The following is a 27,072-nucleotide window of genomic DNA, read 5'->3' as shown; positions in this document are numbered from 1 at the left end:
CACTCTAGGGTCCAGGCAGTAGAAACATAGTTCGAGATTGCTCACTTTATAAGATAGTGGTTCCTTTGGGAAGTCTGACTTCCAGCTTGTTTTCCCCTGGAACGTGAAACATGAAAAGGAATGTGTTTAAATTTAAACCCATCAAAGACACAGACACACAAACAGATGATTACAATCAGTGTAATGGTACAGTACATCGCAAGCTGCAGGCAAAGAGACTTCAGCAGACAATACTGTCTTTAAATGATTTTATTGGATTGCAAGTCAAACACGACCTACGTACATTACAGCATGTACAAAGCCCAGCTCCAAACACAGCAGCATCACAAGTCTACACAGAACAGGGTCCTCTTCATACGTTGTATCCGATAAGGCTGCCTCTGCCGATGACCTCCCCAATGTAAAACCACATCAGCACCTCTGTGGCGACCAGACCATTCCTCACGGCATCCTGGGGACACAAACAAACAAGACAGGGAGTAAGGAAAGTAGAAGCAGGCTTCCTTATCTGAGTGCACAGGCTTGCAAGATGTGCCAAACCCCCTTATTAAATACTTTAATAAAAGCAGGTCTGCACTGGTGCCACCTGTAACCTGAGGATGTCTGGTTGTTGCTGCTGTTGATATAACCCAAGCACAGTAGCACTAGCATCCTTGACCTACTGGTGCCCAAAAACCAAAAGTATGAAGAGCAAGTCAGAATTCAAGAACAGACCTGGCTTGAACAAAAAACACTAAAAAAATACAAATCGCTTTGCATAGCTGTTTGACGGTGAAATGAATCTGCAATGTGACCTCTACAAGAGATGCACAGTGTGTCCAACTATGCTACAGCTCTAGGCATACACATCTTCTGTGATTTCATCTAGCTTTATGACTTACCGTACCAAATACAGGCACTGGACATTACAGCCTCTAAAGAACAATACACCTGTATTTAAAAACTCATTAAAACCCTTATTCAGCCCAACAAAGCAACACATGTCTCCTGGCCAGGCATCTCCTGAACTGTTAGGTCCCCTGTGCAATTTATCTTTAACCATCATGGATAAATCAGGGTCACACTGCAAAGCCAATGTCTGCATATCCTCCTCCTCCTCCTTTTCTTCTTTATTTTACTGTACAAAACCCCAAGGCGTTGTGGTCGTCACGCGTCTGGCTTTTGGTACCTTGACTGTGATCTGGGAGAGCCGGCCTGTCTGAAAGGCCTTGACCATCCCCTTCACACCCTCGATGGCCTTGGGGATCTCAGCCGGGGATGGAGGGACCAGTTCGACCCGGGCGTAGTGCCAGAAGGTCGCCAGGCGAGGTCGGGAGTAGGTCACGGCACCTGCAAAAAAAATATGAGAATACATTTATAAAGCATTACAGTAAATTCTGCTCAGGAAAAGTGGGAACACCATAAACTACAGATGACCCAGAACACTTGTTAATTCAGGGTTTGTTTATTTTTTATACAAGACTGCGTTACAGAACGAGAGTCCATACAGCAGTTAAATGTTAAACACACAGACATTGATAACACTGTACACCTAAATCCAGAACAAGCGCCACTGGAAGCAATGGAGCTACAGCAAGCCCTGGGGGTTAAGATCCAAGAGCTAGGAACCAACCAGGAGATATTTTGATCACATCTGAGACCTCAAACTACAGGACCCTGTAACCTTGGAGCAAGCTGATTTCACCCTGCTGTAAAAAAATAAATCAAAAGTAGGATCCTGTTGCACACACACTAATATATATATATATATATATATATATATATATACAAACAAACATACAAACGTCTACCGTAGGTCTGAACTGATAGGACAATATTAAGAATGAAACTCTTTCACGTCAGTACCTGAATTTGCCGTTTTAAATATTGGCAAGCCTTCACAATACCTATTTACAACACAATCACATTTGTATTCATTCTAAACCGGGATGAAGAGTGCCGCATTCGGGTTCAGTTCACTTCAAGTGCAACACATACCACCTAGTTTAAATTATGCACACGCAGTTTAATTTGAAGGTGCAAATAAAACGGGTAACGACGCACTAAGCACCCCTTATTTTCTTTTTGTTTTTGCATCCTGTTTGGTTTTTCTCAGTTTCCTCCCCGGTTACTTACGGCCTAAGTAACACTACTGAACCGACACTGCTGCAAAAGGGCACCGTGTTTGTAGACAGACACACTAAATATATCCTTTTGGAATAAACAGCTCACCGCTGATGAGTTGCGGCGTCTTGGTAACTACGGTCTGGATGAGTTTCTGCGCTGCCTGTGCCATTCTGTCTCTGTAATAACTGTATTTGCTCTTAACCGCACTCCTCTTTACCGACTCGACTCCGCACAGGACTGAATGTCACCTCCACCCTCAGGACCCCGGCTCGCTGCTGTCTGCTCGAGTGCCTGCTCCAGACCCGCACGCTATCTTTTTATATCAATCAAGTTGACATCACACGGGGGCCAACGGCTTCCGCGTCAAATCCTCACGATGGCAGTTATTCTCACCATTCAAAATGATTCAGTTTCAAAATAATTGAGAAATGAACACCATTTTATGCATCTTAAAAGGCATTGTGATGAACACCTATGTAGAAAATGACACTCCAGTTGTTGCTATGAAACAAGCGCCTCTGCAGAATGCTGTCGAAACATTCCGTTTTAATATTCATGTGAAATCCTGAAAGCGTCTATTCTATAAAAACGATTCCGCTAATATCCCACGTTACTATCAGAGAGGTATACTGCGGCGTGTCTGACTACAAGACTACTGAATGCACTGGCCCCCCTACCTAAACTCTGCAAAACCTGACCCAACTGCTCTGCAATGGCGTCTTACACAGTAAAGCCTGGTTCACTCTCAAACTGCGTGACCCTCTTTTCCAAGAGCACCACATTCACAAACTTCATTTAAAATTTAAAGAAAGGGGGAGGCTTCCAACTAATTATATATATATATATATATATATATATATATATATATATATATATATATATATATATATATATATATATATATATATACATAAAAACACACAGAAGCTTGAAGTGATTGGTTTCAGGTTTATTAAAATCATCTTAAAAATACACACGTTATACTTTTTACAATTCTTAGATTTGTACAGTTTTCCATTGTTTTAAACAGTTGGTGTGGATTCACTTAATCAATCATACCGGCTTCTTATTTTGTCAGTATTGTCCTTTGCTTGCACGCTATGCTTTGCTTACTTTGGTGCGCGATACAACAGCAGCAGCAAGCAATAACACGAGGACAGAATGAACCCACAGCTCAAAATGCAGCACACAGCTTCTCTCCAAAGGCAACTCTTAAAACACATCAGGTGTGTACAAGCTCTCTGGCAGCAGGCAGGTCAGCGAGCTGCTGGACTGACAAGATAATGTTCAAACTGTGCCTTTGGATTTCGGACCTGCAAGGGAAGCAGTCACTGAACTGTAGTTCTGTAGAGATGCTTGCCCGTAGTCCAATCTTCATGACTCACTGCACGTTTTCAATGAATCTCCCCTCTTGAACTAAACCACTCCAGTTTCTCTCCATCACAGCCCCATACTGTAACCGAACAAATGGTTTTCAGATTCTTGAGAACCTGGGTTCGAATTCAATCAATCTTAAGAGTGGTGGATCTTAATACAGCCAGCCTCAATCTTTCTGTTTCGCGAGCCTCATTTCAATGTGCTTTAGTCTTTAGGGATGCTAATGGAGTTAACGGTAGCAGCGTTAAGACATACCGCGGGTTAGACTATTAAATTAGCTCTCCCCTGGATATTCTTCTAGGTAGATTCAGGTTGTGAGCCCACAGCGACCCCAGCAAGATACTCCAGCCTGAAAGAAGAGCCGAATGGTGAAAAAAGATTTGAAATGGTATACAACCATCCTGGTGCAGAAACTCTACCATAAAAACAAGTGTTGGTTTGCCATTATCTGCCCCATTCATCAATCTCATTATTTCCATACACTCGAGAACATATCTAAATTATAGATATATTTTTTGTTCTGGCATTTTTTTATTATTCTAATAATAAAAACCATTGTGTACAGACACAGCAGTTTTCAAAACGCAAACCCGAAAAAGAAAAAAGAACCAGTAAACTATTACTAGAGGGTTAAATAAATAAATCAATGTCGTGTGCAATGTAACCTCTACTGTTAGTTTTAAGAAAAAAAACACTCACCTAACTACCAATCCCAATTTAACAAACCAGTCGGGTTGCAGTAAATAACTTTTTTTTTTTTTTTTTTTTTAAAGGATGGCACAATTAGCCTGATCGCCAATAGAAAATGGTTCTAGTCCCAGCTCCAGAACATGGGATCATGCGAGACAATCCAGATGCCCCTCACTGTCAATTAAAAAAAAAACACTCCTTTACAAATGAACCCACAGAGATATGCATCTCATTCACAAGGGAGTCCTGGAAGCAAGCGCCAGCAATGACTCCATCGGGTGAAGCAGCAAGAGCCGGATTATTTACTGAATTCCCAATCCCTGTGTGTGTGAACACAGCAGCTTGAACTGAGATGATGTAAGCAACTCTGCATATATACAGGGTGGGGCCGATTGGTTTAGTTCAGGTCCTTGTGTGTAGGTGCGTGCGTGTGTGCGTGTTTGAGTGTTACTGGAGGAACGCACCGCTGTGTGGTCCTCTCTGAACCTGGGGGTTTGTTTGTTTATCCAACCCATACTGGATGCAGCCCATTGTGCTTTGCTTCCGTTTTAGTTTTTTTGCTATTTTCTGCACTGTTATTTTGCAGCTGTATTTACAGTGAGATAAGAACAGTGGAGGTGTGCAGGTTTGCATGGTGTGGATGTACAGAGGATGCAATAAAACTCACGGGGTTGATCTGATTAATCTATATCCTGCCACTGCTAGATGATTCTTCTTTTTTTAGAGCTGCATACAGCATTCTGAAATCATCCTGCATTACATCACCCACCTACCCGAGGCTATCCCAAGACTACCCCTAAGTAGTTGGTGCAATCCAGGCAGATTCGCAATTACTGTATAATGCTTTAAAAGCTCCAGCTGCGGACTATCAGGGTGTGCTCTCTGCACGACGCAGACGAACGGGGCAGCAATGTTCAGCATATGGAGGACATGGTGAGGATCGGGCATTCCCTCCCCCTTCAGGAAATAACCCTCCGACAAGCATTCCTTCAAAACAACTGAGGACCAGGCAGATCAAAACCAGACAGGCCACAATCCCGCCGATAGCAGGTGTGTGCAGTGCTATGCATGTGTGTGCCGTTACCCATCTGCAGTGACACTGTACACACACACGCACACACACACACACACACACAGACGCAGCAGGGCTGAATGCAGTCGCAGTGTCCTACGCGCTCTGCCCTGTCTGCAGCCTCTTCTGTTTGCGCTCCGCCAGCCACTGCTGGATCCTCTCCTTCAGCTCTGTGTTGCTTCTGATCTGGTCCATGGTGAGAGGACTGCGGCTGAACGGGTCAGTCTGGTCACTGCACGCACACACACAGAATGAGAGGAGGGGGAGAGAGAGAAGCACAATGCTGTTAGCTCCACTAGCTCTTCTACTGGAGACAGGAGACTGCCACTCCCTGCACAGTATAACCCCTCCTTATAGAATCCCCTATGGAACCCCCAACAGTTAGTATAACCATACTGGAGTGTGTGAGAAAGGAGAAACTCAAAGCTTAGACTCAGTACAGCCACAACAGCCAACATTGCAAGCCCTATGGGAACAGCGCACACACTCTCCACACTAACTGCGGACAGACAGACAGACAGGCAGGCAGGCAGGCAGGCAGTCAGACCTGAGCAGGTGCCTGGCGATGGTGGAGCGGTCCACAGTGACCCGGGAGGAGGGCAGCAGGACTGGGTCTAGCATCAGGGTGCTCATGATGGGGTCGAGGAACTCATCTGGGGCGTCCGCGTACGTCTCCTCATCCTGCAGCTGCTGGTCTGCCAGGGACTAAGAAGGAGCGAGGAAAGAAAGCAAGAGAGCAACAATCAGACCAGCTAATCTCAGAGTAAAACCTGCACCCGACCTCAGGGGTCCCTTATTTCTGCAAGGGACTGAGAGGGGAAAGAAACTGACTGCCGCGCTCACCTTGATCTTGTCGGCCAGCTGGCTGAAGGAGACGATCATGTTGCCCGGCTTGTTGATCTTCTTGAGGACACGTACCATCTGCGCAAACAGCCTGGGGGAGTAGGAGCGCCCGTCCTTGGGGACCGTGGAACAGAAATTCTCCTCGTTTCTGGGACAGGGAACACAGGTTACAAGCACAGTGTGAATCAGAAAGGCTGTCCAGGCAGGACAAACCTCACCGAGATTTTTTCAAGCAATCGAGAAACATGTGAAAATAGTACACTGTGCGTTAGATTCTCAAAGATATTTACTCCAAACTATCGTTAGCAGGTTTTTTTTAATTCTCCCAGATAGTAAAAACACACACAATAAAAAGAAACCCTAATAAACCAGCTCATTAATTATGGGACTTGTGAGTTGTTTCTTAAATGTGCTTCTGACAAAATACGGCATTATACTTTTCCAGGTTTTCTAGCTAATTCAGAATTGAAGAGCACTCTTTTAAAGTTGGGACGGATCCTGCAAAACTCACGTTCGTGCCAGCGCTATCAATAATGCAAGGAGAGAAAGGTCTGGAGAGAAAGGTCTGGTCTCTTACCCCAGATTCAGGTAGATGGTGCAGATGTCAGAGACGAGCTGCTGGGGCTTGAAGTCAAACTCGGTGAAGTCCTTTACCTTGAGCGCGCCCATCTTGGGCCCCACCAGGTGCTGCAGGAAATAGTTGAGCATGGAGATGATCCTCTCTGCCAGGAAGGGGTGCGCGAACAGACACTTTATCTCTGAAACACAGCCGACAAAAAAACTAAAAACACATCGTCTTTATTGGGCTTTCTGTTGCGTGTGCATTCTTTTTTCCATTACCCAAAAGCTTATTAATAGCAATGCTTAAAGGAAACCGTGTTTAGAGTTTGAACACATTTGATAGCCAAGATGTGGAGCAGTCATGGGGTGGAGCAGTGGCCCTGAGAAGCTGTTTCAAAGCTGTGAGGGTGTGAGGGAAAGCTGAAGAGCAGCAGACAGAGAGAGCGCAGGGCAGGGATATCCAATCACAGTCCTGGAGGGCCACTCCACTCCAGGGTGAACGGGTGAAATGACATCATTTACTACTTCAGGGTCTGCCTGGCGTAGGGGTAGAGAGGCTCCAAGCTCCAGAGAGGTGTCAGAAGGAAGTGGCTGAAGCAGTGCTGGAGTACAGCCTGGGAGCCTCAGGTCTGCAGTGGCCAGGTCTCACCTGAGGTGAGGAAGGCCAGGGTCCCGATGGTCTCGTTCGACATGATGTTGTGGAATCGCGCCAGCTGCCCGAACATCTGGAGGCTGGACTCCTTCTCTCTGCGAGCGTCGGGAGTCAGCGAGTCCCACTCCCCGCGGTCCCGCTCGATCTGCAGGACTTTGATCTTGCTCAGGTACTGGAAGAGGAGAGGAGAGGAGAGGACACAGATTCCTTAATGAGAAAGAAGTCTGAAAATCAGCCTTCTACCTGGAATGGATCAAAGTGCTGTGCAACGGGAGCTCTACTTCACTAGCCTCTATCAGTCGTACCTGGATGGCTTCATCCAACAGGAAGATAGCGTCGTTCATGAGTAGGTTGAGGAATCGCAGAAAGAGGGGTGGGTTCATGGCCTCCAGATTCTCCGAGGCGTACCGAGCCAGGCTCTGAGAGGACAGGGAACACGTCACACGCCATTATAAACCCCACGTCTGCACCAGCCAGGCCGCGCGAACACTGTAGCACTGCACAGTACAGACGGGCTCTCACCTTGATGCTCTCCCTGTAGCTGTCCTTCCCCCACATATATTTCAGGATCGGGTACATGGGCCGCCGGTAATTGAACTTCTGCTCAAACTGATGAGGGTCTCCTGGAAGCAAGAAATATTGAGTGGTGCAAACGTTTAGAAAGCCATGTAGAATTTCAGCTGTACTTTGCATGACTCAGCTTCAGGACAAAGTTGGTTCATTCTGGCATCCCCACAAGTCACCAATTGTAGGTCACAAGTTCAGGTGGGACTTATTAAGCACACTGTAAAACCTGGACTGCCTCAACTGCTGTGCAATGGGATTCTTCACTGCTGCTGTATAAAGGAGTCTGGCATTACCTGTGAACTCAATGTCCACGAAGACTGTGATGAGCGCCTCAGCCAGCTGTGCAGCATGCTGGTAGGTGCAGAAGGCTCGCTCTCTCTGGAACATGCTGGACTGGGCGGGGCCAGGCACCTGCTCCAGGTGAGGCATCACCGCCTCCAGCACCTCCGCCAGCTTGGCACGCAGGTGAGGGTTCTTCAGCCTGCCAAGGGACAACCAAAGACACCCAGCGTCATTACTGCATCACCCCAGCTTTATCACTGCTGCATGACTGCATCACCACTGCAACATCCCCATGGACTCGCATGTGACTCGACTCGAATTGGACAGTTGTTCAAACCCTTTTACATCAAACCCTTGCATGGAGAAATGCTAGGCGAAGCCTGCCACATCAACACACAGCTACCTGATCCACACGGGCCAAGGCTTATCTGCCAGATACACTCACGAGCTCACAGCCTTGGATGACGTCATAATATTCCCTCTTCCTACATTCTCTTCTCATTCAAACACGCCCCTGATCCAGACAGGGTGTTACCTCTCCACATTGCCCATGAAGACCGTGACAAAGTCAAGGATCTGCTCCAGAGAAGGGCCCGATGACTCCAACACCTCGTCCGCAAACCTCCGCAGGAAGATGAAGAAATCCCCCAGGCTGTCAGCAAAGAACTCTGCAGCCGAGAAGGAGACAAGCAATCGAGTCTTGCTTTAACTTTCTTTCTGCATCTTTATGTGGCTGTTCCCTTCTTTTAAACTTTCTGTACATGGTTCACTCCAGCTCAAGTAAGTAAGTACTGCGCTCTAGTCAGGAGACATAGTTACGAGTAAGAAGGTAAGCTAGTCAGTAAGTTAATAAGGACGTTTGTTAATCTGCCAGACAGCAAGTTAGTAAGTAATTGAGTAAGCTAGCAGGTAAGTTAGCGAGTAGTTGAAGAGTGTGAATGCTGCAGGGTACCTGGCACGTAGCAGAGCAGGCTGTTCTCGAGGGCAGGCAAGGGGAAAGTCAGCTGGGTGTAGTCGACCCCGCTGGCCCCCAGGCTGAAATGCACCAGCACCGTGGCCGTGGACACCTGCAGGTTCAGGCAGCCCTGCAGCATGTGTGGCTCGGTGGCGGCTGCCTTGGTGGACAGGTAGACGGTCATGAGGCGCTCAAACTGCTCCCGCAGCTGCTCCGAGGCGGGGCTGGCGCTCTGCTGCGCCTCCCTCCACACTCCCTGCAGCCGATGCAGGGACTGGTTCATCTTCACCATCTGGTCATGGAGCCTGGGGGGGAGGGAGGGAAAGAGCAGGGCAGGACAGCGCCCAGCTGCCTCTTTAGAAGAGTTTACAGAGGTTTATACAGCAATCAAGACTGTGCCAGCCATGGATACACTCAGCCTGCTGAAACCACTGCTTTCCGATTCGGTGTACTAATGCTGGCCGCGTGTTAGTATTCGGTAGCTAATCAGGCACTGACACTTGATCACTCTATATAGAAATCACTGAGTTTATCCTTAATTGATAGGTTACGTTTACACAAATCAACTGGGATGGAAATAAGACTCCTATTGCATAGCACGTTCACCCACTCCAGGTTTTACTATGAGCTTGATTAGCTACAGTGTATGGGTAACAAGCTCAGGTGTGTCTCAGTAAACACGGAATGGATCAGACTACTATGCAACTGGAGTCTTATTTCCATCTCTGACCAATGCAAAGCCTTTACAAGAATAGTACTATAATACTGCTGGGTCAATGTTAAAGAACAGTATAGCGGTATTTAAGATAGTCACTGTTCAGAATCTAACCAGTGATAGTCTTTAACTCTGTGTTAATCCAGACAGTGGTTTCCTCTGGGATTTGATTGATTAACGTCATGTGGAGAGAGGTCTGTGTTTAGAGTGTGCTTTGGAGTTTTAAGGAGTCTGTATTCAGATGCTACCTGTGGAATCCCAGGTGCAAGGCGTACTGTGTCAGTATGAGGTTCTCCGTCAGGAGGTTGTAGGACTGGGCAAACTCTGGCTCCTGGTTCTGGGGAGCTGGTATCAAAGTAGTTTCTTTATCCAAACCTGCGATCAATGAAGAAATACACAAAGCTCTATGAAATGGGTCACCTCTTCATTATCATAGGCACTGCTCGCCCTGTGTTTCGCTATCTGACTCACACAGACACAAGGTGAAGTATTGGTTAAACGGAGAATACCTTTCACATGCACGTTCCTGCTCCGTCTCTCCTCCTCGTTCAGCTCCTTGAGGGCGCAGTAGGTGGGGTTGAAGGTCAGCAGTTTGGGGGAGCGGAGGCGGCAGAACGGCTGGCAGAGCCGGAGCAGAGCGGCGCCCAGGTTCAGGAAGAAGGCGTCCGAGGCGTACATCTGGAAGAAGATTTCCGGCATCTGGTTGGCCCAGATCTTGGCACGGCCGGCGTTGGCGTGCAGGCAGCCCCCCAGCCAGGTGAGCAGCCGGTGCCGCGTGTCCGGAGACAGCTGGAGCAGGTTCTTCAGGATCTGGAAGAGCTTGTCATGGAACTGCGCCATGAACTGCAGGGAGGGGAGGGGAGAGCAAGTCAGAGAAACAAACACACGCTGGTTCCTACTTCAGTCTTGGAACTGCCCAGAGACCAGCGTGACCAGCTAGAGCTGACCAGTCACTTATATGAAGGGTTTAGAAATGCACAAGAAGCAAAATATCTGACTGTTCTTAAACTGACGCAGTTGTTTTTGTCTTCCTGTGACCTGTCTGCCTACCTGGTGAATATTGGACTCCTGGACCTTTGTCTCCTGTGGACTGGAGCGCGAGGGGTTAAGGAAGTAGCCGTGGCTCTCCACCACTCCGGGGGTCTTGAGCAGGCAGGAGATGTTCAGCACTGCCCCTAGCAGAGTCTTCTGGTACTGCAGGCCGTTGTTGGGGTCTTTGGGCTGGATGTAGTCCACAAACACCTGGGAAAGGGAAAAGGCAAGGCATGTGCAAAACATCAACACAAGAGGAAGAATCTCTGATGCAGCGCTATACTGTGCACGCAAACTGCCAACCACAATCAATCAGACATTTTTGTGTTGTGAGAGGACCTGGAAAACAGTATTCCAAGTGAGGTCTGGTGTGTCCGTGTGTGTTCTCGTCTCTGTGGGTATGCCTATGTGCTAGTGGGAGTGTCTGTTGGTGTGTGTGTGGCTGTGGGTCGTGTCCCGGTGTGCTTGGGGGCGTGTCCCGGTGTGCTTGGGGGCGTGATTGTGGGTGTCTCTGTGTGCTTGGGGGAGTGTCTCTGTGTGCTTGGGGGAGTGTCTCTGTGTGCTTGGGGGAGTGTCTCTGTGTGCTTGGGGGAGTGTCTCTGTGTGCTTGGGGGAGTGTCTCTGTGTGCCCGCCCTCTTCCCCTCACCCTGGCGATGTCGGGCTGCTTGCTGAAGTACACCAGGATGTCCAGGTACGAGTTGAGCAGCAGCTGGCACAGGTCCAGGTCCTTCACTCGTCCCAGCATCACCTCAAACAGCGGCACCATCACCTCCCCGAAGGTCTGCACCTCCTGGTCAGCCAGCAGGGCAGCGATGACCTCGTCCAGGAACTCTCCCACCTCCTCCAGCACTGTCACGGGAAGAGACGGGACGGGGTTACACTACACATAACAGACAGGGATGCAGACCATATTCTTGTGGTTTCCATTAGAAAATAACGAAGAACGTTTTAAGCCAATTCAACGTAACTTTCCACAGAAATTCATGCAAGTTCACAGCTAACATTTAAAATATAAATATACGGGCTTCACCATCTTAAAAGTTAAAATGTAAAGCCGCTACTGGGGTAAAGTGTAAAAGTTAGTAAAGACTATAACCAAGTTATGACAGCTGGTGCAACTGTTAAACTCAATAACTGTGCTGAAGAACATCCTTTGCAAGCTTCATGACTGCTGGATGAGCAGTTCTCTGTACACATGTAAAGCTCTGCTGCGTGTGTGTGTGTTGCAGTGCCCCCGTGACTCACAGCCTCCGCTGACAGCCTCCAGCAGCAGGTTGAGGAGCTGCTCGGAGACGTTCTGGCCCACGTAGATCTCCGGGGTGAGCAGGACGGTGCGTGCGTTCAACACGCTCAGGTTCTTACACCGCACCGCGCAGGCCAGCAGCTTCTCAGGAACCTTCTTGATCTGCGGGGCGGCAGAGGAAGAGAATGAAGAACACAGACCCTCGCGGTCCCGTTACTGCACAGCCCGAGAGCTGGGAGGTGAGCTCCAGAGCTGTGGATTCTGTATGGGAGGGAATGCAGAGCCGCTCTCACCTCCTCCTTGGCTCTCTGGAAGCAGGAGAAGAGGTACGGCACGGCCCGCTTCTCCCCCGCGTCGCGGTCCGCAGACAGGTTGAGCGCGCTCGATGACGTCATGTTGATGAGGTGATTCCCCGGCTCCGGCAACAGCATTCTGTTAAACAGAGCCTGCGCACACACACTGACAGTGAGCTCAGAGTCACATTATAAATTCAATTCATTTACTGTGTCGACAGTCTCAACATGGCGAGTGCCTGTGTGTGTGTGTGTGTGAGAGAGTGTGTACGTGTGCACACACCTGCTCTATATTGTCCATGTCCAGCCAGTCCTGTCCGTCCAGGTCAGATGCCATCTCCTCCAGGTAGATGCAGCGTGGGGGGATCCCATTCCCCCCCTTCAGACTGGGGTCACCTGCACAGCCAGGAGAGTAAGCCTCAGCTAAAGGGGTTTTTTATTGTTAATTTCTTATTAAAAAGTTATACAAAAGGACGTACGTGCAGGTAATTCAACATGTAAAACACACAATATATATATAAAGAGCTGAGATATTGCATTCAGGTAATTTCCACAGGTAACCCACATTAATAAGATTCAGCATTTATGATGACAAGACTCTGCTTTCCCCAGCATTCATCAGGAAGGTAAATGTGGAGAAACTCAAGTAAGACACACGCATTCATCTCGGCTAATGCACTACTACACTGACAAACTCCAGTAATGCTACATAGCTGGCTTTTAATAACTTGTTTAAAAAGGTCTATATATATATATATATATATATATATATATATATATATATATATATATATATATATATATATATATATATATATATATATATATATATATATAAATGAAATTAAAATTGTTTTATGTTGCTTTATATTGATCGAAGAGTGAAAGCTTGGACAGCAGATGTGATTACTACTGATCGAGGAGATGCAGGCACCCCTGTGTATTCAGCAAGCAAGACAAGCTATCTCCGTTCATTAGCTTCTCTGACGTCATCTAACGACAGACTCTGAACCGCCTCGAGAGTTGTGCTTGCTGTTAAAAGTTTACCAGCCGCCTTGCAGCCTGATCCCATCAGCTCACCGCAGCACTGGGTTCAACTACAAGTGCAGCTGTGCAATTCGGAATGCATTGTGCAATTGTAACTGCAGCTGTCATTGGAGCTGGACCTTGGCGTAACTGTCATTCTACAATATAACTGATGGATCCCAGTTGAATTCTGCTGTAACTGGAATTGGAATGGAGCCCCGGTCTGGCATGGATTGCAGGTGTGTGCACTCACTGTTGTCCAGGGTGAGGAGGAAGATCCTCTGGATCATGTGGTTGATGTTGAGCTGCTCACAGAGCTCCTGCCGCGAGCGGAACGAGCGACTGATCTCCGCCAGGGAGTCGTCGTTCTCATCGACGCTCTCCGACACAGAGTTATCAGAGTCATCCTGACTGCCTCTGGAGTCATCCACTGGAATCAGGAGAGGGGAGAGGAGAGGGAAGAGGAGAGAGAGGAGAGGGGAGGGGAGAGAGGAGAGAGGAGAGAGGAGAGGGGAGAGGGGAGGGGAGAGGAGAGAGGGGAGAGGGGAGGGGAGAGGAGAGAGGAGAGGGGAGAGGGAAGAGAGGGGAGAGAGGAGAGGGGAGGGGAGAGGGGAGAAGAGAGAGGGGAGAGGGGAGAGAGGAGAGAGGAGAGAGGAGAGGGGAGGGGAGAGGAGAGAGGAGAGAGAGGAGAGGGGGGGGAAGAGGGGAGAGGAGAGAGGGGAGAGGGGAGAGAGGAGAGGGGAGAGAGGAGAGAGAGGAGAGAGGAGAGAGAGGAGAGGGGAGAGAGGAGAGAGGAGAGAGGAGAGAGGAGAGAGGAGAGGGGAGAGAGGAGAGGGGAGGGGAGAGGAGAGAGGGGAGAGGGGAGAGGGGAGAGGGGAGAGGGGAGAGGGGAGGAGAGAGGGGGGAAAGAGGGGAGAGGGGAGGAGAGAGGGGGGAAAGAGGGGAGAGGGGAGAGGGGAGAGAGAGGAGAGGGGGGGAGAGAGGAGTTAGTGTCCAGTTCAGCTGCCCATTTCCCCATGGGAGTTTTCTACAACCCACAAATATGCGATCTCTCACGATTGTGGGATATCAAGCTTTTCCAGAGCACCACTGATGCTGATATGAGTGGTTGGAGCCAGGGACAGCAGGTTTGCTAACTTTAATACTCTACTCCAACTACTGCTAACACAGCTGCTACTAAGAGGAGTAATAATAATAATAATAATAATAATAATAATAATACTATCAATAATAAGAGAAACTCACAGGAGAGCGGCTGCGGCTGCTTCTGCACAGAGGCGAAGTCCTTGGCGTCGGAGACGGAGCTGAAGAGTGCAGCGAAGGGGTTCCGGGACAGGTTCTGGTTATTATTATTCCCCTGATCTGTCATCTCACTGGGGCTGCAGCTGCATACAGATCCTGGGGTCTGCTCAGCACAGGACAAGGAGGGGGAGTGGGGATTCCTTCACAGCTACACCTGGGAAGCACCGCACAGCTTTGAAAGCAACCTGCTACCAGCCTCATTAGAAAGCAACTTGTGGCCAAACAGTTTCAAGCTCGGTTTTAGATCTTGCTCAGAAGCTTTTCTTATCAAGCTGCAAACCCAAACAGATCCCTAGGGTTTGTCTTCAAGAGCAGAAATAAACAGTAATTGTGGTTCACCGCTGCTTGAGCTCATCACTTCATAAAGTTGTGAGCAGCTCATCAGACTTTAACAGTCTGATACAAACACCTATTTAACCTGAATAACTGGTCCTGGAGCAGAAGGTTGTAATCTAGCTGTATGACTTAAGAGGAGAGAGGATAGACTGTGCACTGCAATGAGTGGGGCTCAGGTGTCTTCTCATCTTCTGTGTTGTATTCTTCTAGTGGATCCGAATAATTCATTTCATCTGTTTATTAAAACCACTGATGTTTGGGCAATGCTTAGTTGTGCTGTACAGCTGGGGAACTGTAACTCAGAGCCCGGCCATCTTAACAACTAACCCAAAGTGTGACCAGCTACTACAAATCCAGCTGCCTCCCAAAGTGTAAAGCTAGACCAGCACACTGGTATTTGGCAGCAGTACATGTTTCCACACTGGGGTTCATTACTCCACTGCAGTGCACTCACACGTGTTAACCAGACAGAAAGCAGGTCTTGCTGCAGCACATAGATCAACACTAATTGAGTATCAGATAGAGCCAGGCAGGGACACACAGCAACAGCAAGGGTTAGAAACTCCACTAGACCTGCTGCTGCACCCAGTCCTGGGGTTCAGAACTCAGTGAAGTCTATTATTAAACTAATCAGGAGCCAGGAGTTTGAGCAGGGTTAGAAACTCCACTAGACCTGCTGCTGCTGCACCCAGTCCTGGGGTTCAGAACTCAGTGAAGTCTATTATTAAAATGATCAGGAGCCAGGAGTTTGAGCAGGGTTAGAAACTCCACTAGACCTGCTGCTGCACCCAGTCCTGGGGTTCAGAACTCAGTGAAGTCTATTATTGAAATGATCAGGAGCCAGGAGTTTGAGCAGGGTTAGAAACTCCACTAGACCTGCTGCTGCTGCACCCAGTCCTGGGGTTCAGTAAATCTACTCTGAAATGATCGCACTTCACACTTGAGGCTGTAGGGTTTCTATAAGGAGATCTTCATGCAGCTATAGGAGAGGAATACATAGCTTAACAATGAAATATTATTCCTAATTGAGGATACTTCTCAAACTCAGGACGGGTTCAAATGATTAAATAAAGCATCTGATAAAAACTACATTTTATTCAGTATAACCATTGTGAGGGGTTACTACCGTGTTTTGTTGCATCACCTATAATGGATATAAAGTACTGTATCTGACAGCATGATAAGCGTGCTGTCTATGTAACCTGGTATGCACAAACTGACTGCAACACAACAAGACTACTGTATCGTCTGTCCCAGCGTACACCTTTGCTCGGAGAAGAAAGCTCAATTTAATAAGTAGTATTAAATCCTCCAACAGAAGCCTACTGTTGTCATGCGTATGTTTTTAATTAATTTATATAAAGCAGGTGACCCCTGATTGTTAGAGAATTACCATGGGAACGCACCGGGCCATCGACAAAATCTTAGACGTGTTTTTCGAGTTACGACTGGCTTTCAAACCAGGGAACGTTACATGAAACGGAGATTTATCGTTACAAATACATAAATACATAAATAAATAAATAAATACATACGTGGAACTAGAATGAGAAACGACACTTCCCTCACATCTATATAAAACTATAATTTCATATTCGAATCTAATGGCGTTTGGTAAATATTCTGTGTCATCACGTAAGTTTTTATTGAATTAAACAAGACGATTACAGAGAATCAAACTGTAATCGATAACACTGTAAGATAAAGCGCCTCTTACATTATTAACAATGTCAACGATCGTGGAATAAATGTTATCGATCGTGGTGTGAATGATAATTAAAACGCATTGACAATCATAGCTCTCTCTGCACTAAACGACACCTACATTAAAGACGATTAAAAGCATATATATATATTTAAGACTCAATCATGTTATTGCCAATAGAATAACCACAACATATTAATATCTGTCCTGAATATTCTGCGTATAGAAGACATCCAGTCAGGACACAAACACTGCATTAATTATACTGGGACACCGAGTTAACTCACACTACCTAGTATCAAGGGGACAGATTTCAAACCCAGCCTAATAACCCACGCATTAGTATTCTTCCAATACAGGCATCGTCGTCTTACCCGAGTGTCTTTTTATTTCAAAACCGTCTCTTTCGTGTCGGAGACACGTCCTCTCACTTCACGACTCAAACAAACGAGCAAAACGTCATCACGCAGGGACGGACAGGGCTGAACGCAAAAGAGGCAGGGACAGTCTTAAAGGGGCAGGGACAAGGGCGTCGACCTATAATAATCAGCCGACTTAAAACATGGAAAGAAAGACACTTTGGAGCACGTTTCAAGCAGCTCCAGCATTGATAGTAAGACCATTACAGATGAGATCTACCTAATCATACGCTTACCAGTGCATTCTGGGAAGTGTAGCCCTGTTGTGAAAGGTACCGGAGACAGGTAAAGCGTACCAGAATGCATTGCGATGCGCATTGAAACGCCCCAAACTGTTTCAGTGTTCACGGAGTCATGTGGTGACCCTATAGTGTTGGTGCATAGCCCCTGTCACACAAACGCATACAACGGAGATCACGTTTTAAATGCAGTAATTGTATTTATTTAAAGACCTGTTTTTCAAGATTAAATAACAACGACACAATACAATCTGGAATAATGTTATGCGTTCTTCATACACCGATGTGGAGCAATGTTACACAGCTTACATACATTTACATTTCAAATTATGCAAGACACAATCATAAAACAAACAAAAATATTGCACATTTTCAGTATTACAGACGATATTATAGACATTGCATTGTTTAAAAGTAGGTGATGAATCTTATCTGAAATCAACGCGCTGAACACATTTTTGCCAGCTTCACAGGAAGATGAAGAGGGTGCAGTACCACTCAGATTCAGGAGAGGGCGACAGAGTGACAGATTGTTTTCTACAGAACATTTATGAACTCGCAGCTGGGCTCAGCACAGGACCCAATAGGCGTGTTTTACAGTAAACGTTTAGAAGCGGTGTCATTACTAGTGTAAAATATACAGCTGCTCTACACACAATATATGTTTCTCATTGAAATAAACAAATACAAAATCATTCTTTAATTCTAGTCATTTTGCTGGACAGTCTCTTTCAACATTGGTTCCAGCCATTTGCAGGACAGTACACTAATTACGCATGCATCCCGCATTAGCCCTAGCCACCTGCTGGAACATAAACACATTGCAGCTACAATCTGTGAAATACTGTAAGACAGCACAGGTTCGAATCCTGCGTACAAGGAGTGAGATGAGACCAGTAAAAAGGCAGTATGCATTGTGTGGGTAGCATTAGGCTCGGCAGAGTTGCAAAGGCCCGTGTGTTCTGCTTTATAGAGCTGCTATCCAGGGGCAGGTGTGACGGACGATGAAGGTTTGATTAATAATCAGTGGAGTAATGTTCACAGTCAGGGTCTGGGAGATCCAGATCAGCTTCTTTCTTTATTGCAGAGATTGGTTTGCAGTTTGGGTCTGCAGTGTTTCTCGTTGGTGTCAAGACATCACATTGTTCTACAGCAGGTCCCTGTTTGTTTCCTGCCACATTAATGATGGATTATCACAGGAATGACTTGCTGGAGGGTTCAGGTTTTTCTGCCTGCAGAAGAAACATTCGATTTTATTTAATATATTTGTCTATCTGTTTAAACTTGCTGCGTACAAAGGTGTCATTTCAGATTGCAGTAGCAGGACAGATCTCAGCTCAGTGCCGGGTGTGGCTCACCTGTTTGCCGACAGCGAGGTCCGCAGTGATCGGGGTTCCACTTTGTTTGTACTGCTGGTACTCGACGGGGCCCAGCACCAGCACAGTGAGCTGACTCCCTCCCTCCTTCATTCTCCCCACCACGTCTTCGATGTACTCCGACTCCACATTCACCCCATTCACCTCCACCACCACATCCCCCTCTCGGAGCTCTGCCCTCTCCGCTGGGCTGCCCTGAGCCACCTGGAGGTAGAGATGGGTAAAGCACAAGGACACGGGATTGGTAACGCATTGCAGTTTGAATGCAATACAAGAGCCCTCAAACCTCCTCTCTGCCTTTCTTTGAAATTTGCTTCACTTGCTAAAGTTGCAACATTATTTCTGAAAGAAGCATACATCTGTTTTGATGCCTCGGGCTGTTTTTAGAATGATTTGAATATGTGTTTGACATGTACAATACACAGTCTGTAATTTCTATCACTCAACACTATCAAGGGTAGGGCTGTGCTGCTCCTTGTTTTTTCAAAGTAATTGCCTTTAGAAGTATTTGACGGTAGGTATTAAATACATTTTAAAAAACACCTATTTATTAATGCATTGAGTTGAAGAAATGCTGCCCTTCCCTCACCTTTACAATTGAGTGCCAATCAAAGGCAAAGAAATGTTGCAAAACTAGCAAATGCAATTGATTTGTCATGTAAACCTTTCCTGGAACCCGCGCTACCGCAGTGGAAAAAGAGCTACCCTGCAGCTCAGTGAGAGGGGCTGCACTCCAGTACCTGTCCTATGAAGATGCTGGGTTCGTCCAGGATCGAGCGGAGGTTGAATCCGAAGCCGGCGATGCCCTTCTCCAGGTGGCACAGCCGCGGCTTGGCCAGTGGAGCCTGCGGTTCCTGGAGGTTCTCCACAGGGGGCGCTGTGAGAGCTGGGGTCTCCTCCTGCAGGGGTGTGACGGGGTCACTGTCCTCAGAGAAGAGCAGCGGAGTCAGGCCCAGCTGGTGAATACAAAACGGCAACATCAGATCAAAGTGCGGTTTGGTTAGTTGCTGAAAACATCTTCGCTCCATGCCTTTTGGTATCAGGGTTCTGGAAGCTGTGGATTGACCTGCAAATCATCAACTCTGTGCAAAGCAAAAGAATGCCACTGAGGGGCTAGGCTAGGTAGAAGCTAAACCTCTTATTAATGTTAGAATTGTTTTACCTTCAGTAAGGTTAACTGTATGCATTAAGAACATTTGAATACAAAATCAATTCTCGATGCCCGATGAACGGATGCAGTAAGACTTAAGTCCCCAGCCACTGACGTGAGCGACAGGTACAATTCGCAGTGAACAGGAAGCCCAGAATGCCATGTGTCCCCTAACCTGCGAGTAGAACTCGCTGCCCTGGCTGTCGATGGCGGTGAGCGTGACCTGTCGGCCGCTCTTTCGAACCCGGGTCACGATGTCCTCGTGCTCCAGCCCCTCCACGGGGTCCCCGTTCACCGCCAGGAGACGGTCTCCGTCCTGCATCCCTGCCCCCTCCGCGGGACTGTCCGGGTCCACCTCGCGCATGAAGTGAGCTGGGGAGAAGGTGGAAACACACATATACATGGCACAAAATTAACATTGAGTTTTTCTACAGCATATTCAATTTCATTTCAATGTATTTATACAGCTACGCTGTGATCATACGCGGATGCTCATGCATAGTCATAAACCTGTTCTCGCTCCTATGAACCTGTGCCAAGCAGGTAGGACAGATGAACCAATCAAAATGCTGAACCGCAATTACGGTGAAAAGAAGATATTGGAAGAACAGGTAGAGCGAAGCAGGAAACTAGAGAAAGGAATGCTGTGTTTGTAAACCTGCAGCCTCTTCAGTAACACCAAGATGACGTGGATGCTGTTTCACGATGATCTTCCCCTCCCCAGTCCCTCCAGGTTCGTTCTCACCTATCCGCCTTAATGGCAGCCTCTCCTGGCCCAGTCGGAAGCCGTACCCCGAGGGCCCCTTCACCAGGTACAGCTTGCGGGGCCGGTGGGGCAGGTTGTGTTCCCCTGCCATGGCCGGCACGACCACAATCCCGCGCTTCCTGTAATGCTCCTCGCTCTCGCTGTCGAGCACCAAGAGCGTGACGCCGTCCCCACACTTCTTCACCTGAGGACAGAGATTCGAAAAACAGCAACGGTCTGGGTGCTGCAAGAGCAATCGAGTGATATGCCTTGGGTTCACTGCACTGGGGTTAGCTGCTATCTCTTACACAGACTGGGCAGTGATGGGTACTGCACTGGGGTTAGCTGCTATCTCTTACACAGACTGGGCAGTGATGGGTACTGCACTGGGGTTAGCTGCTATCTCTTACACAGACTGGGCAGTGATGGGTACTGCACTGGGGTTAGCTGCTATCTCTTACACAGACTGGGCAGTGATGGGTACTGCACTGGGGTTAGCTGCTATCTCTTACACAGACTGGGCAGTGATGGGTACTGCACTGGGGTTAGCTGCTATCTCTTACACAGACTGGGCAGTGATGGGTACTGCACTGGGGTTAGCTGCTATCTCTTACACAGACTGGGCAGTGATGGGTACTGCACTGGGGTTAGCTGCTATCTCTTACACAGACTGGGCAGTGATGGGTACTGCACTGGGGTTAGCTACTATCTCTTACACAGACTGGGCAGTGATGGGTACTGCACTGGGGTTAGCTGCTATCTCTTACACAGACTGGGCAGTGATGGGTACTGCACTGGGGTTAGCTGCTATCTCTTACACAGACTGGGCAGTGATAGGGTGCTCGTTTACCATCTTGTTGAGAGCACAGTGGGTCAGGTCTGCCACGTGGTCCCCGTTGATCCAGATCAGCCTGTCTCCCGTCCGCACCCCTGCCTTCTCCGCCGGGCCCCCACTCGTCACAGTGAGGGAGAACCTGCCCTTCGAGCCTGCCAGGAAAGGGTTAACAGTGTGAGCTGAGCCCCAGAGTCAGCTCAGCTGGCCCTTGTCTATCCTGGTGGCCTTCAGGAAAGCAAAGGGGCTGCTGAGAACAAACGATCCGGTACTGCTATACAGTGGAACTGACAATGAACTTTTGCGTTATTTGTTTTGCTGTGTAGTGCCAGAAGCATTACTTAAAGCATTGCAGTGGGATTACAGAAGATAAGGAAGTGTATTTCTGTCTCAGTAAGAGGACACTGGCCTACCCCCCTTCCTACCACATGCTTGGAAACCGCACTTCCAAAATCTAAAAAACTTCAGTACGATGACTGGCATGATGGTATCAAGATTCTAGAAAAAGAACGTTCCATTGTTAGAAGGTGAGAACATAGCCATTGTGGTTTGTTCAAAGCAAACACTTAGGATCACAATCCACACAGACGTGTACAGGAGTCTCCTTCCTCTCTCGTACCCTCGACTGCGGCGATCGTGAAGCCCAGCCCGTCCTGGTGGTCTCGCGTGACGTGGCAGAGCCGAGGCCTGGCGCACTGCTCCCCCCCGCTGTGCTCCCGGGCCAGAGCCCGCAGGTCCACCCCCTGCCACCGCGCCCGCTCGAAATCACTGCCCTCCAGGACCAGGAACGACACCTGCCTCCCGCTCGCATGGATCTTCTGCACGATCTGAGAGAGAGAGACAGAGAAACCCACTATCACACGGACTGCTCCACTACCTGAGAAAGACAGACAGTCAAGATTATCACAGGGATTGCTCTCCTGTATCTTCTAAATAATCCGAGAGCCGCACAGACAGACAGGCACAAAGCCAGGGTCTGCTCCTGTAGCTCCAGCACAATCTGAGAGATACACTGTCCACTGTAAAGACCTGCAAGACAGCTCATCCTACTAACTCCAAAGATGCTGCTGCCGATTGCTTAAATTCCGGGTGAACCTTCAGAGCTTCAAGGTGGTTGACCGTGTCACCAGACCTGGCCGTGCTTTTCTGAACAGCCCCGCTGTGCAGGGGCAGCTCCAGCCTCGCTCGGCTCCTCTCTCACCTTGCTGTGCTCCATGTGATCCACGAAGTCCCCGTTGATCTCCAGCAGCCTGTCCCCATCCCTCAGCCCGCTGCGCTCCGCCACGCTCCACGGCTCCACTTGCCTGATCACGTGGCCCGCGCAGCCCAGCTCCATGCGCAGGTAGAACCCGAAACTCTCGCCCTCCGAGCGGCACAGCCGACAGAGCCGGGGGACAGGGCGGCAGCCCATCTCTGCAGAGAGAGAGAGAGCGAGGAGGAGATTTCAGAATGGAAATTAGGAAGAGAATAACCTGAGGATTCATTATGGAATAATACTTTTTATTTTGTTAAAATGTACTGCGTGGTCTTCGGACCACGCAACCCCTCCCCCTCCCTCAAACGTTATTAAAACCAGTTCAAACAATCCCAAGACGAGGAGGGAAGCACGTGTTGCCGGGAGACGAGAGGATCTCCATGGAAACGGGCGGCTGTAAACCCTCGTTTATTAGTGCCCAGTAAAAGTCTCTTATTTACCTGTATCATCCGTTGTTACCAGGGCTGGGTTGTCAATACCCACCTTGGGGTTGAAGGTAAACTTTCTGTAAAAAATAAATACATAAATAAAATATATTTTTAGATACTTAAATTGTCTTAATTCCTCCAAAGTAAAAGGTATTTGATCAAAGCTCTCCCCAGCCCTTACTAGATACCAATGTTAATAATTGATTGATGTGTTGTTTAACAATTCAGTAATTGACCAACTCAGTGAATTCACGGTTCGGTATATCTATAGCACAGTTTCTGTACTTTTCTGTATTCACTACTAGTTCACTGCTTTCAGTGAGATATATAGGGGGATCAAAATAAATATTGCTCATAATTCATCCAGATTATTGCAAGTGGTTCACCAGTAACAAATTAAAAAATGTCATTAAAAATGTATCATCATCATCATCATCACTGTCTTTTCTGCACCAGACAGTGACTGAAACGTGACCCTTAGTTAAAATATGCAAATATTATTTATCTCCAGACAGGGCCTCTTCAGAAATGAGACTGCAGGCATAAAGTTGAGACTGTAAATGTGTATATGATCTCTACCGAGACATTGCGTGCCTTGCTTAATAAGCACATTCCATCCCTGAGATTGCTAGGACCTGGCCCTTATCAGATTGAAGCAATGGGTTCTGAGATTGCTAGGACCTGGCCCTGATCAGACTGAAGCAATGGGTTCTGAGATTGCTAGGACCTGGCCCTGATCAGACTGAAGCAATGGGTTCTGAGATTGCTAGGACCTGGCCCTGATCAGACTGAAGCAATGGGTTCTGAGATTGCTCGGACCTGGTCCTTATCAGACTGAAGCAATGGGTTCTGAGATTGCTAGGACCTGGCCCTTATCAGACTGAAGCAATGGGTTCTGAGATTGCTAGGACCTGGCCCTTATCAGACTGAAACAATGGAGACTGAGATTCCTAGGACCTGGCCCTTATCAGACTGAAGCAATGGGTTCTGAGATTGCTAGGACCTGGCCCTTATCAGACTGAAACAATGGAGACTGAGATTCCTAGGACCTGGCCCTGATCAGACTGAAGCAATGGGTTCTGAGATTGCTAGGACCTGGCCCTGATCAGACTGAAGCAATGGGTTCTGAGATTGCTAGGACCTGGTCCTTATCAGACTGAAGCAATGGAGACTGAGATTCCTAGGATCTGGCCCTGATCAGACTGAAGCAATGGGTTCTGAGAGTGCTAGGATCTGGCCCTGATCAGACTGAAGCAATGGGTTCTGAGATTGCTAGGACCTGGCCCTGATCAGACTGAAGCAATGGGGACAAGATTTCTTTCAAGGTCTCCCCAGTTAATGGTCCAGGTTTTTTTGCTGAGGTTGTGCAAGTTCTAAAAATAAGACTTCCTCCCAGTGACGTCTAAGCTGCTCCTCCCATGTGCTAAAATATGTATAGTTTCAGCATGCTATTCTGGGAGCTGTGACTGATTCGATGAGACAGACCTTACATTACTTACTGTGTTAGCTCCATGCCGTCCTCGAAGCCTGGAAACGCAAAGAGAGAGTTTGGAAACAGCTCAGTTCATGTGTCACTGACACACTGCAGCGAAACATCCCATCTTTAAAGTCCAAACCAATTTGTCACGTCAGGTACTGAAACTGGTAATGTTACCAAGCAAATGAGTGAAATATGTTACGAAGCATGCATTTCGTTTCTGCACTAGGGTTACAGCTCTGAGTACATATACTTTGGACTCAACAGCAGTGAATGATATGTTCCTGTATCAGCAGTGAATGATATGTTCCTGTATACCACGGTCTTGTAGTATACAGCTGGAATGCATTAACTACAAGGAGTTATTAAAATAATCTGACACTCTCCTCTCTCGCTAATGAGAAAACCAGATTCAAAGTCTGTTCTGTTAGTTACTGTGTGACGTACGATGCTGCAGTTCAAGAGATTGCATGGCTGCAGTGTGGGAGGCAGTGGGTTTGAGTAGCTCAGTGTGTTGGAGTGCTGGGCTGCAGTGTGGAAGGCAGTGGGTTTGAGTAGCTCAGTGGTTAGAGCGCTGAGCAGCAGTGTGGAAGGCAGTGGGTTTGAGTAGCTCAGTGGTGAGAGCGCTGGGCTGCAGTGTGGAAGGCAGTGGGTTTGAGTAGCTCAGTGGTTAGAGTGCTGGGCTGCAGTGTGGAAGGCAGTGGGTTTGAGTAGCTCAGTGGTTAGAGTGCTGGGCTGCAGTGTGGAAGACAGTGGGTTTGAGTAGCTCAGTGGTGAGAGCGCTGGGCTGCAGTGTGGAAGGCAGTGGGTTTGAGTAGCTCAGTAAATACATACTTTCGCTCGCTCTCTTAGTCCTTTCAGCTCTACTCAATTATTGAAGTTTTCGGCTGTGTCAGAGTTGTGTGCAATTATTTAGAAACAGTCATGGCAAAGCATAATCTCTGTGACTTCACAAGGTTAATGCAGAGGCTGCCAAACAAACACTGAAACTGACACTGAAAAAAAATAATAAAAAACAGCCTGCACTGCGAACGACATCAAAATCACTACAAACTTCTTAAACCTGAACACCAAACACCAAAAGAAGAGCGCTGCGTTGTCACCTGAAACCGAAACTAATACATCTTGTATGTAACATAAGTGCCCCTGTGTTTGTTTATGCTGCGTATGAAGCTGAAGACAGAGGAGTAACCACGTAGCAGAGAGAGCTGTGGTCCCTTCCATCGGCTTTACTGAAGGACAAAACCACTGGAGCGGATTTGACGCTTATAAAAAACGTGGAACTGCACAGCAAAGTGTAACAAAGCACAGTGGAAGCATGGTAAATCAGAGGCAAGCATTGTAAAACACAGAGAGGTACGGTAAAGCATGATAAACTAGTATTAAACCATGGGGAAAACATCTGTACAAACTGAACATGGTACACTTTGATAAGAGGTGTGGGAGCTCATTCACAGCATAACATAACACCTGTCTATGCTTGACACCTGCAAGGAGTGGCAGGGTACCCCCATTAGCACTGAAATTCACAAAAATAAAATAGACTAAAAAACAACCCTCTGTACGAGAGTGAAGCAAGGACTCACCTGTTTTGTGCTTCATGTTTGACGTCGTGCTGAGAGCCGTGAGTTTTGCTGAGGCAAGAGGGAGGAGAGGTTCAAGGTGCACCAGCTAGGGATATAAAGATCTCTTTATCTGCAGTGCTGCCTGCAGGAAAGCACCAGTTTAATGTTTAATCGCACTGACAGCTCTGGAGACAGCTGGCTTCCTTCTGCAGACCTCTTTGTTTTTCAGCTGGCTGTGTGCGGATGAGGTTCAGATCAACAGAACTACCTGGACAGGTTTACATAGACTTGAGCACTCTCGAGCCCTAAACAGAGATGTCAGCTTGCTGTGTAAGCTCCGGGGGGCATTGTGAATCCTTCAGATTGCAGAAGCAGAATTGTTTTGAAAATTATAAATTACTTAATTGATCAGGAAGTAGGCAAATCATTAACCAAGAGCAGGTCAAATATCATGCAAAAAAAAAAAACAAGAACAAACGCGATTCTCAAAAAAATACAAAACAGCATCACGAACAAGTTACTAGAAAATGAAACCGCACAGCCGAGCGGCTCCTTCTGCTGGTGGGAATCCCAGATGAACCTGCGGGGTAGCACTTTCTGCCCCCCCCCCTTCCACTGGGATTCCAGGGTAAATGCATTTCTTTGGGGTGCTGCATCAGATTCATGGGTGGGTTTGTCCCTTGTCTTCAGAAGTGCTTGCACAAATATTGTATGCGTTTAACCAGGACAAGTCTGTTTATTTCATTTCAGTCTCATCTACAGCACATGGCATTAAAACAAACCAATCAGCATTCACACAACCTCCCAGCTCAATCTGAGACTCCTGCA

General features: G+C 47.5%; 3 protein-coding genes across 6 annotated transcripts; all 3 read right to left on the bottom strand.

The window, feature by feature from the left end:
• Window positions 1-234: 234 nt before the first annotated feature.
• atp5l (ATP synthase, H+ transporting, mitochondrial F0 complex, subunit g) lies at window positions 235-2,406 on the bottom strand. The gene is made up of 3 exons (XM_059009767.1): window positions 2,212-2,406; window positions 1,169-1,329; window positions 235-451 (listed from the first exon to the last, which is right to left on the bottom strand). Exons 1-3 carry the CDS (start codon window positions 2,273-2,275, stop codon window positions 353-355), a joined length of 324 nt encoding a protein of 107 aa, XP_058865750.1. The 5' UTR covers window positions 2,276-2,406; the 3' UTR covers window positions 235-352.
• Window positions 2,407-3,034: 628 nt separating this feature from the next.
• On the bottom strand, window positions 3,035-17,263 carry LOC117966539 (ubiquitin conjugation factor E4 A-like). 3 transcript variants are annotated; one of them, XM_059009573.1, is made up of 20 exons: window positions 17,095-17,263; window positions 14,661-14,871; window positions 13,669-13,845; window positions 12,673-12,812; window positions 12,390-12,542; window positions 12,099-12,258; window positions 11,500-11,702; window positions 10,871-11,062; window positions 10,330-10,663; window positions 10,069-10,195; window positions 9,103-9,410; window positions 8,686-8,818; window positions 8,162-8,349; window positions 7,824-7,924; window positions 7,607-7,720; window positions 7,299-7,473; window positions 6,666-6,846; window positions 6,089-6,236; window positions 5,793-5,950; window positions 3,035-5,477 (listed from the first exon to the last, which is right to left on the bottom strand). In XM_059009573.1, the coding sequence occupies exons 2-20, from the start codon at window positions 14,782-14,784 to the stop codon at window positions 5,342-5,344; spliced, it is 3,252 nt and encodes a 1,083-aa protein (XP_058865556.1). In that variant the 5' UTR covers window positions 14,785-14,871; window positions 17,095-17,263; the 3' UTR covers window positions 3,035-5,341. The 3 variants fall into 3 exon arrangements, with proteins under 3 accessions (XP_058865556.1, XP_058865555.1, XP_058865557.1); XM_059009572.1 differs by having other exon boundaries at window positions 17,133-17,263; XM_059009574.1 differs by having other exon boundaries at window positions 12,673-12,785; window positions 17,133-17,262.
• Window positions 17,264-17,591: 328 nt separating this feature from the next.
• Window positions 17,592-26,856, bottom strand: LOC117966542 (Na(+)/H(+) exchange regulatory cofactor NHE-RF3-like). 2 transcript variants are annotated; one of them, XM_059009569.1, is made up of 11 exons: window positions 26,266-26,856; window positions 24,702-24,843; window positions 23,215-23,279; window positions 22,721-22,932; window positions 22,139-22,346; window positions 21,538-21,674; window positions 20,688-20,892; window positions 20,118-20,314; window positions 19,533-19,748; window positions 18,775-18,996; window positions 17,592-18,648 (listed from the first exon to the last, which is right to left on the bottom strand). In XM_059009569.1, the coding sequence occupies exons 2-11, from the start codon at window positions 24,713-24,715 to the stop codon at window positions 18,610-18,612; spliced, it is 1,515 nt and encodes a 504-aa protein (XP_058865552.1). In that variant the 5' UTR covers window positions 24,716-24,843; window positions 26,266-26,856; the 3' UTR covers window positions 17,592-18,609. The 2 variants fall into 2 exon arrangements, with proteins under 2 accessions (XP_058865552.1, XP_058865551.1); XM_059009568.1 differs by having other exon boundaries at window positions 24,702-24,729.
• Between the last annotated feature and the right edge of the window lie 216 nt (window positions 26,857-27,072).

The sequence above is a fragment of the Acipenser ruthenus genome, chromosome 39, assembly GCF_902713425.1.
Source record: "Acipenser ruthenus chromosome 39, fAciRut3.2 maternal haplotype, whole genome shotgun sequence".
Lineage (NCBI taxonomy): Eukaryota > Metazoa > Chordata > Actinopteri > Acipenseriformes > Acipenseridae > Acipenser > Acipenser ruthenus.
Note: the sequence above shows the minus strand (reverse complement) of the source record. Positions and strands in the feature narration are given on the sequence as shown.

What these genes read in the sequence shown, in the direction of transcription:
- atp5l (XM_059009767.1), bottom strand. Translation starts at nt 2,275, where the DNA reads ATGGCACAGGCAGCGCAGAAACTCATCCAGACCGTAGTTACCAAGACG. An exon ending in GACGCCGCAACTCATCAGCG is followed by an intron (nt 1,330 to 2,211) that starts GTGAGCTGTTTA and finishes TTTTTTTTGCAG; the next exon opens with GTGCCGTGACCTACTCCCGA. An exon ending in TCTCCCAGATCACAGTCAAG is followed by an intron (nt 452 to 1,168) that starts GTACCAAAAGCC and finishes TTGTGTCCCCAG; the next exon opens with GATGCCGTGAGGAATGGTCT.
- LOC117966542 (XM_059009568.1), bottom strand. An exon ending in CACGATCGCCGCAGTCGAGG is followed by an intron (nt 21,675 to 22,138) that starts GTACGAGAGAGG and finishes CTTTCCTGGCAG; the next exon opens with GCTCGAAGGGCAGGTTCTCC. An exon ending in ACCTCGCTGTCGGCAAACAG is followed by an intron (nt 18,649 to 18,774) that starts GTGAGCCACACC and finishes TTTCTTCTGCAG; the next exon opens with GCAGAAAAACCTGAACCCTC.
- LOC117966539 (XM_059009573.1), bottom strand. Translation starts at nt 14,784, where the DNA reads ATGACAGATCAGGGGAATAATAATAACCAGAACCTGTCCCGGAACCCC. An exon ending in GCTACAGGGAGAGCATCAAG is followed by an intron (nt 7,721 to 7,823) that starts GTGAGAGCCCGT and finishes CTGTCCTCTCAG; the next exon opens with AGCCTGGCTCGGTACGCCTC. An exon ending in ATCGCCAGGCACCTGCTCAG is followed by an intron (nt 5,478 to 5,792) that starts GTCTGACTGCCT and finishes GTGTGCGTGCAG; the next exon opens with TGACCAGACTGACCCGTTCA.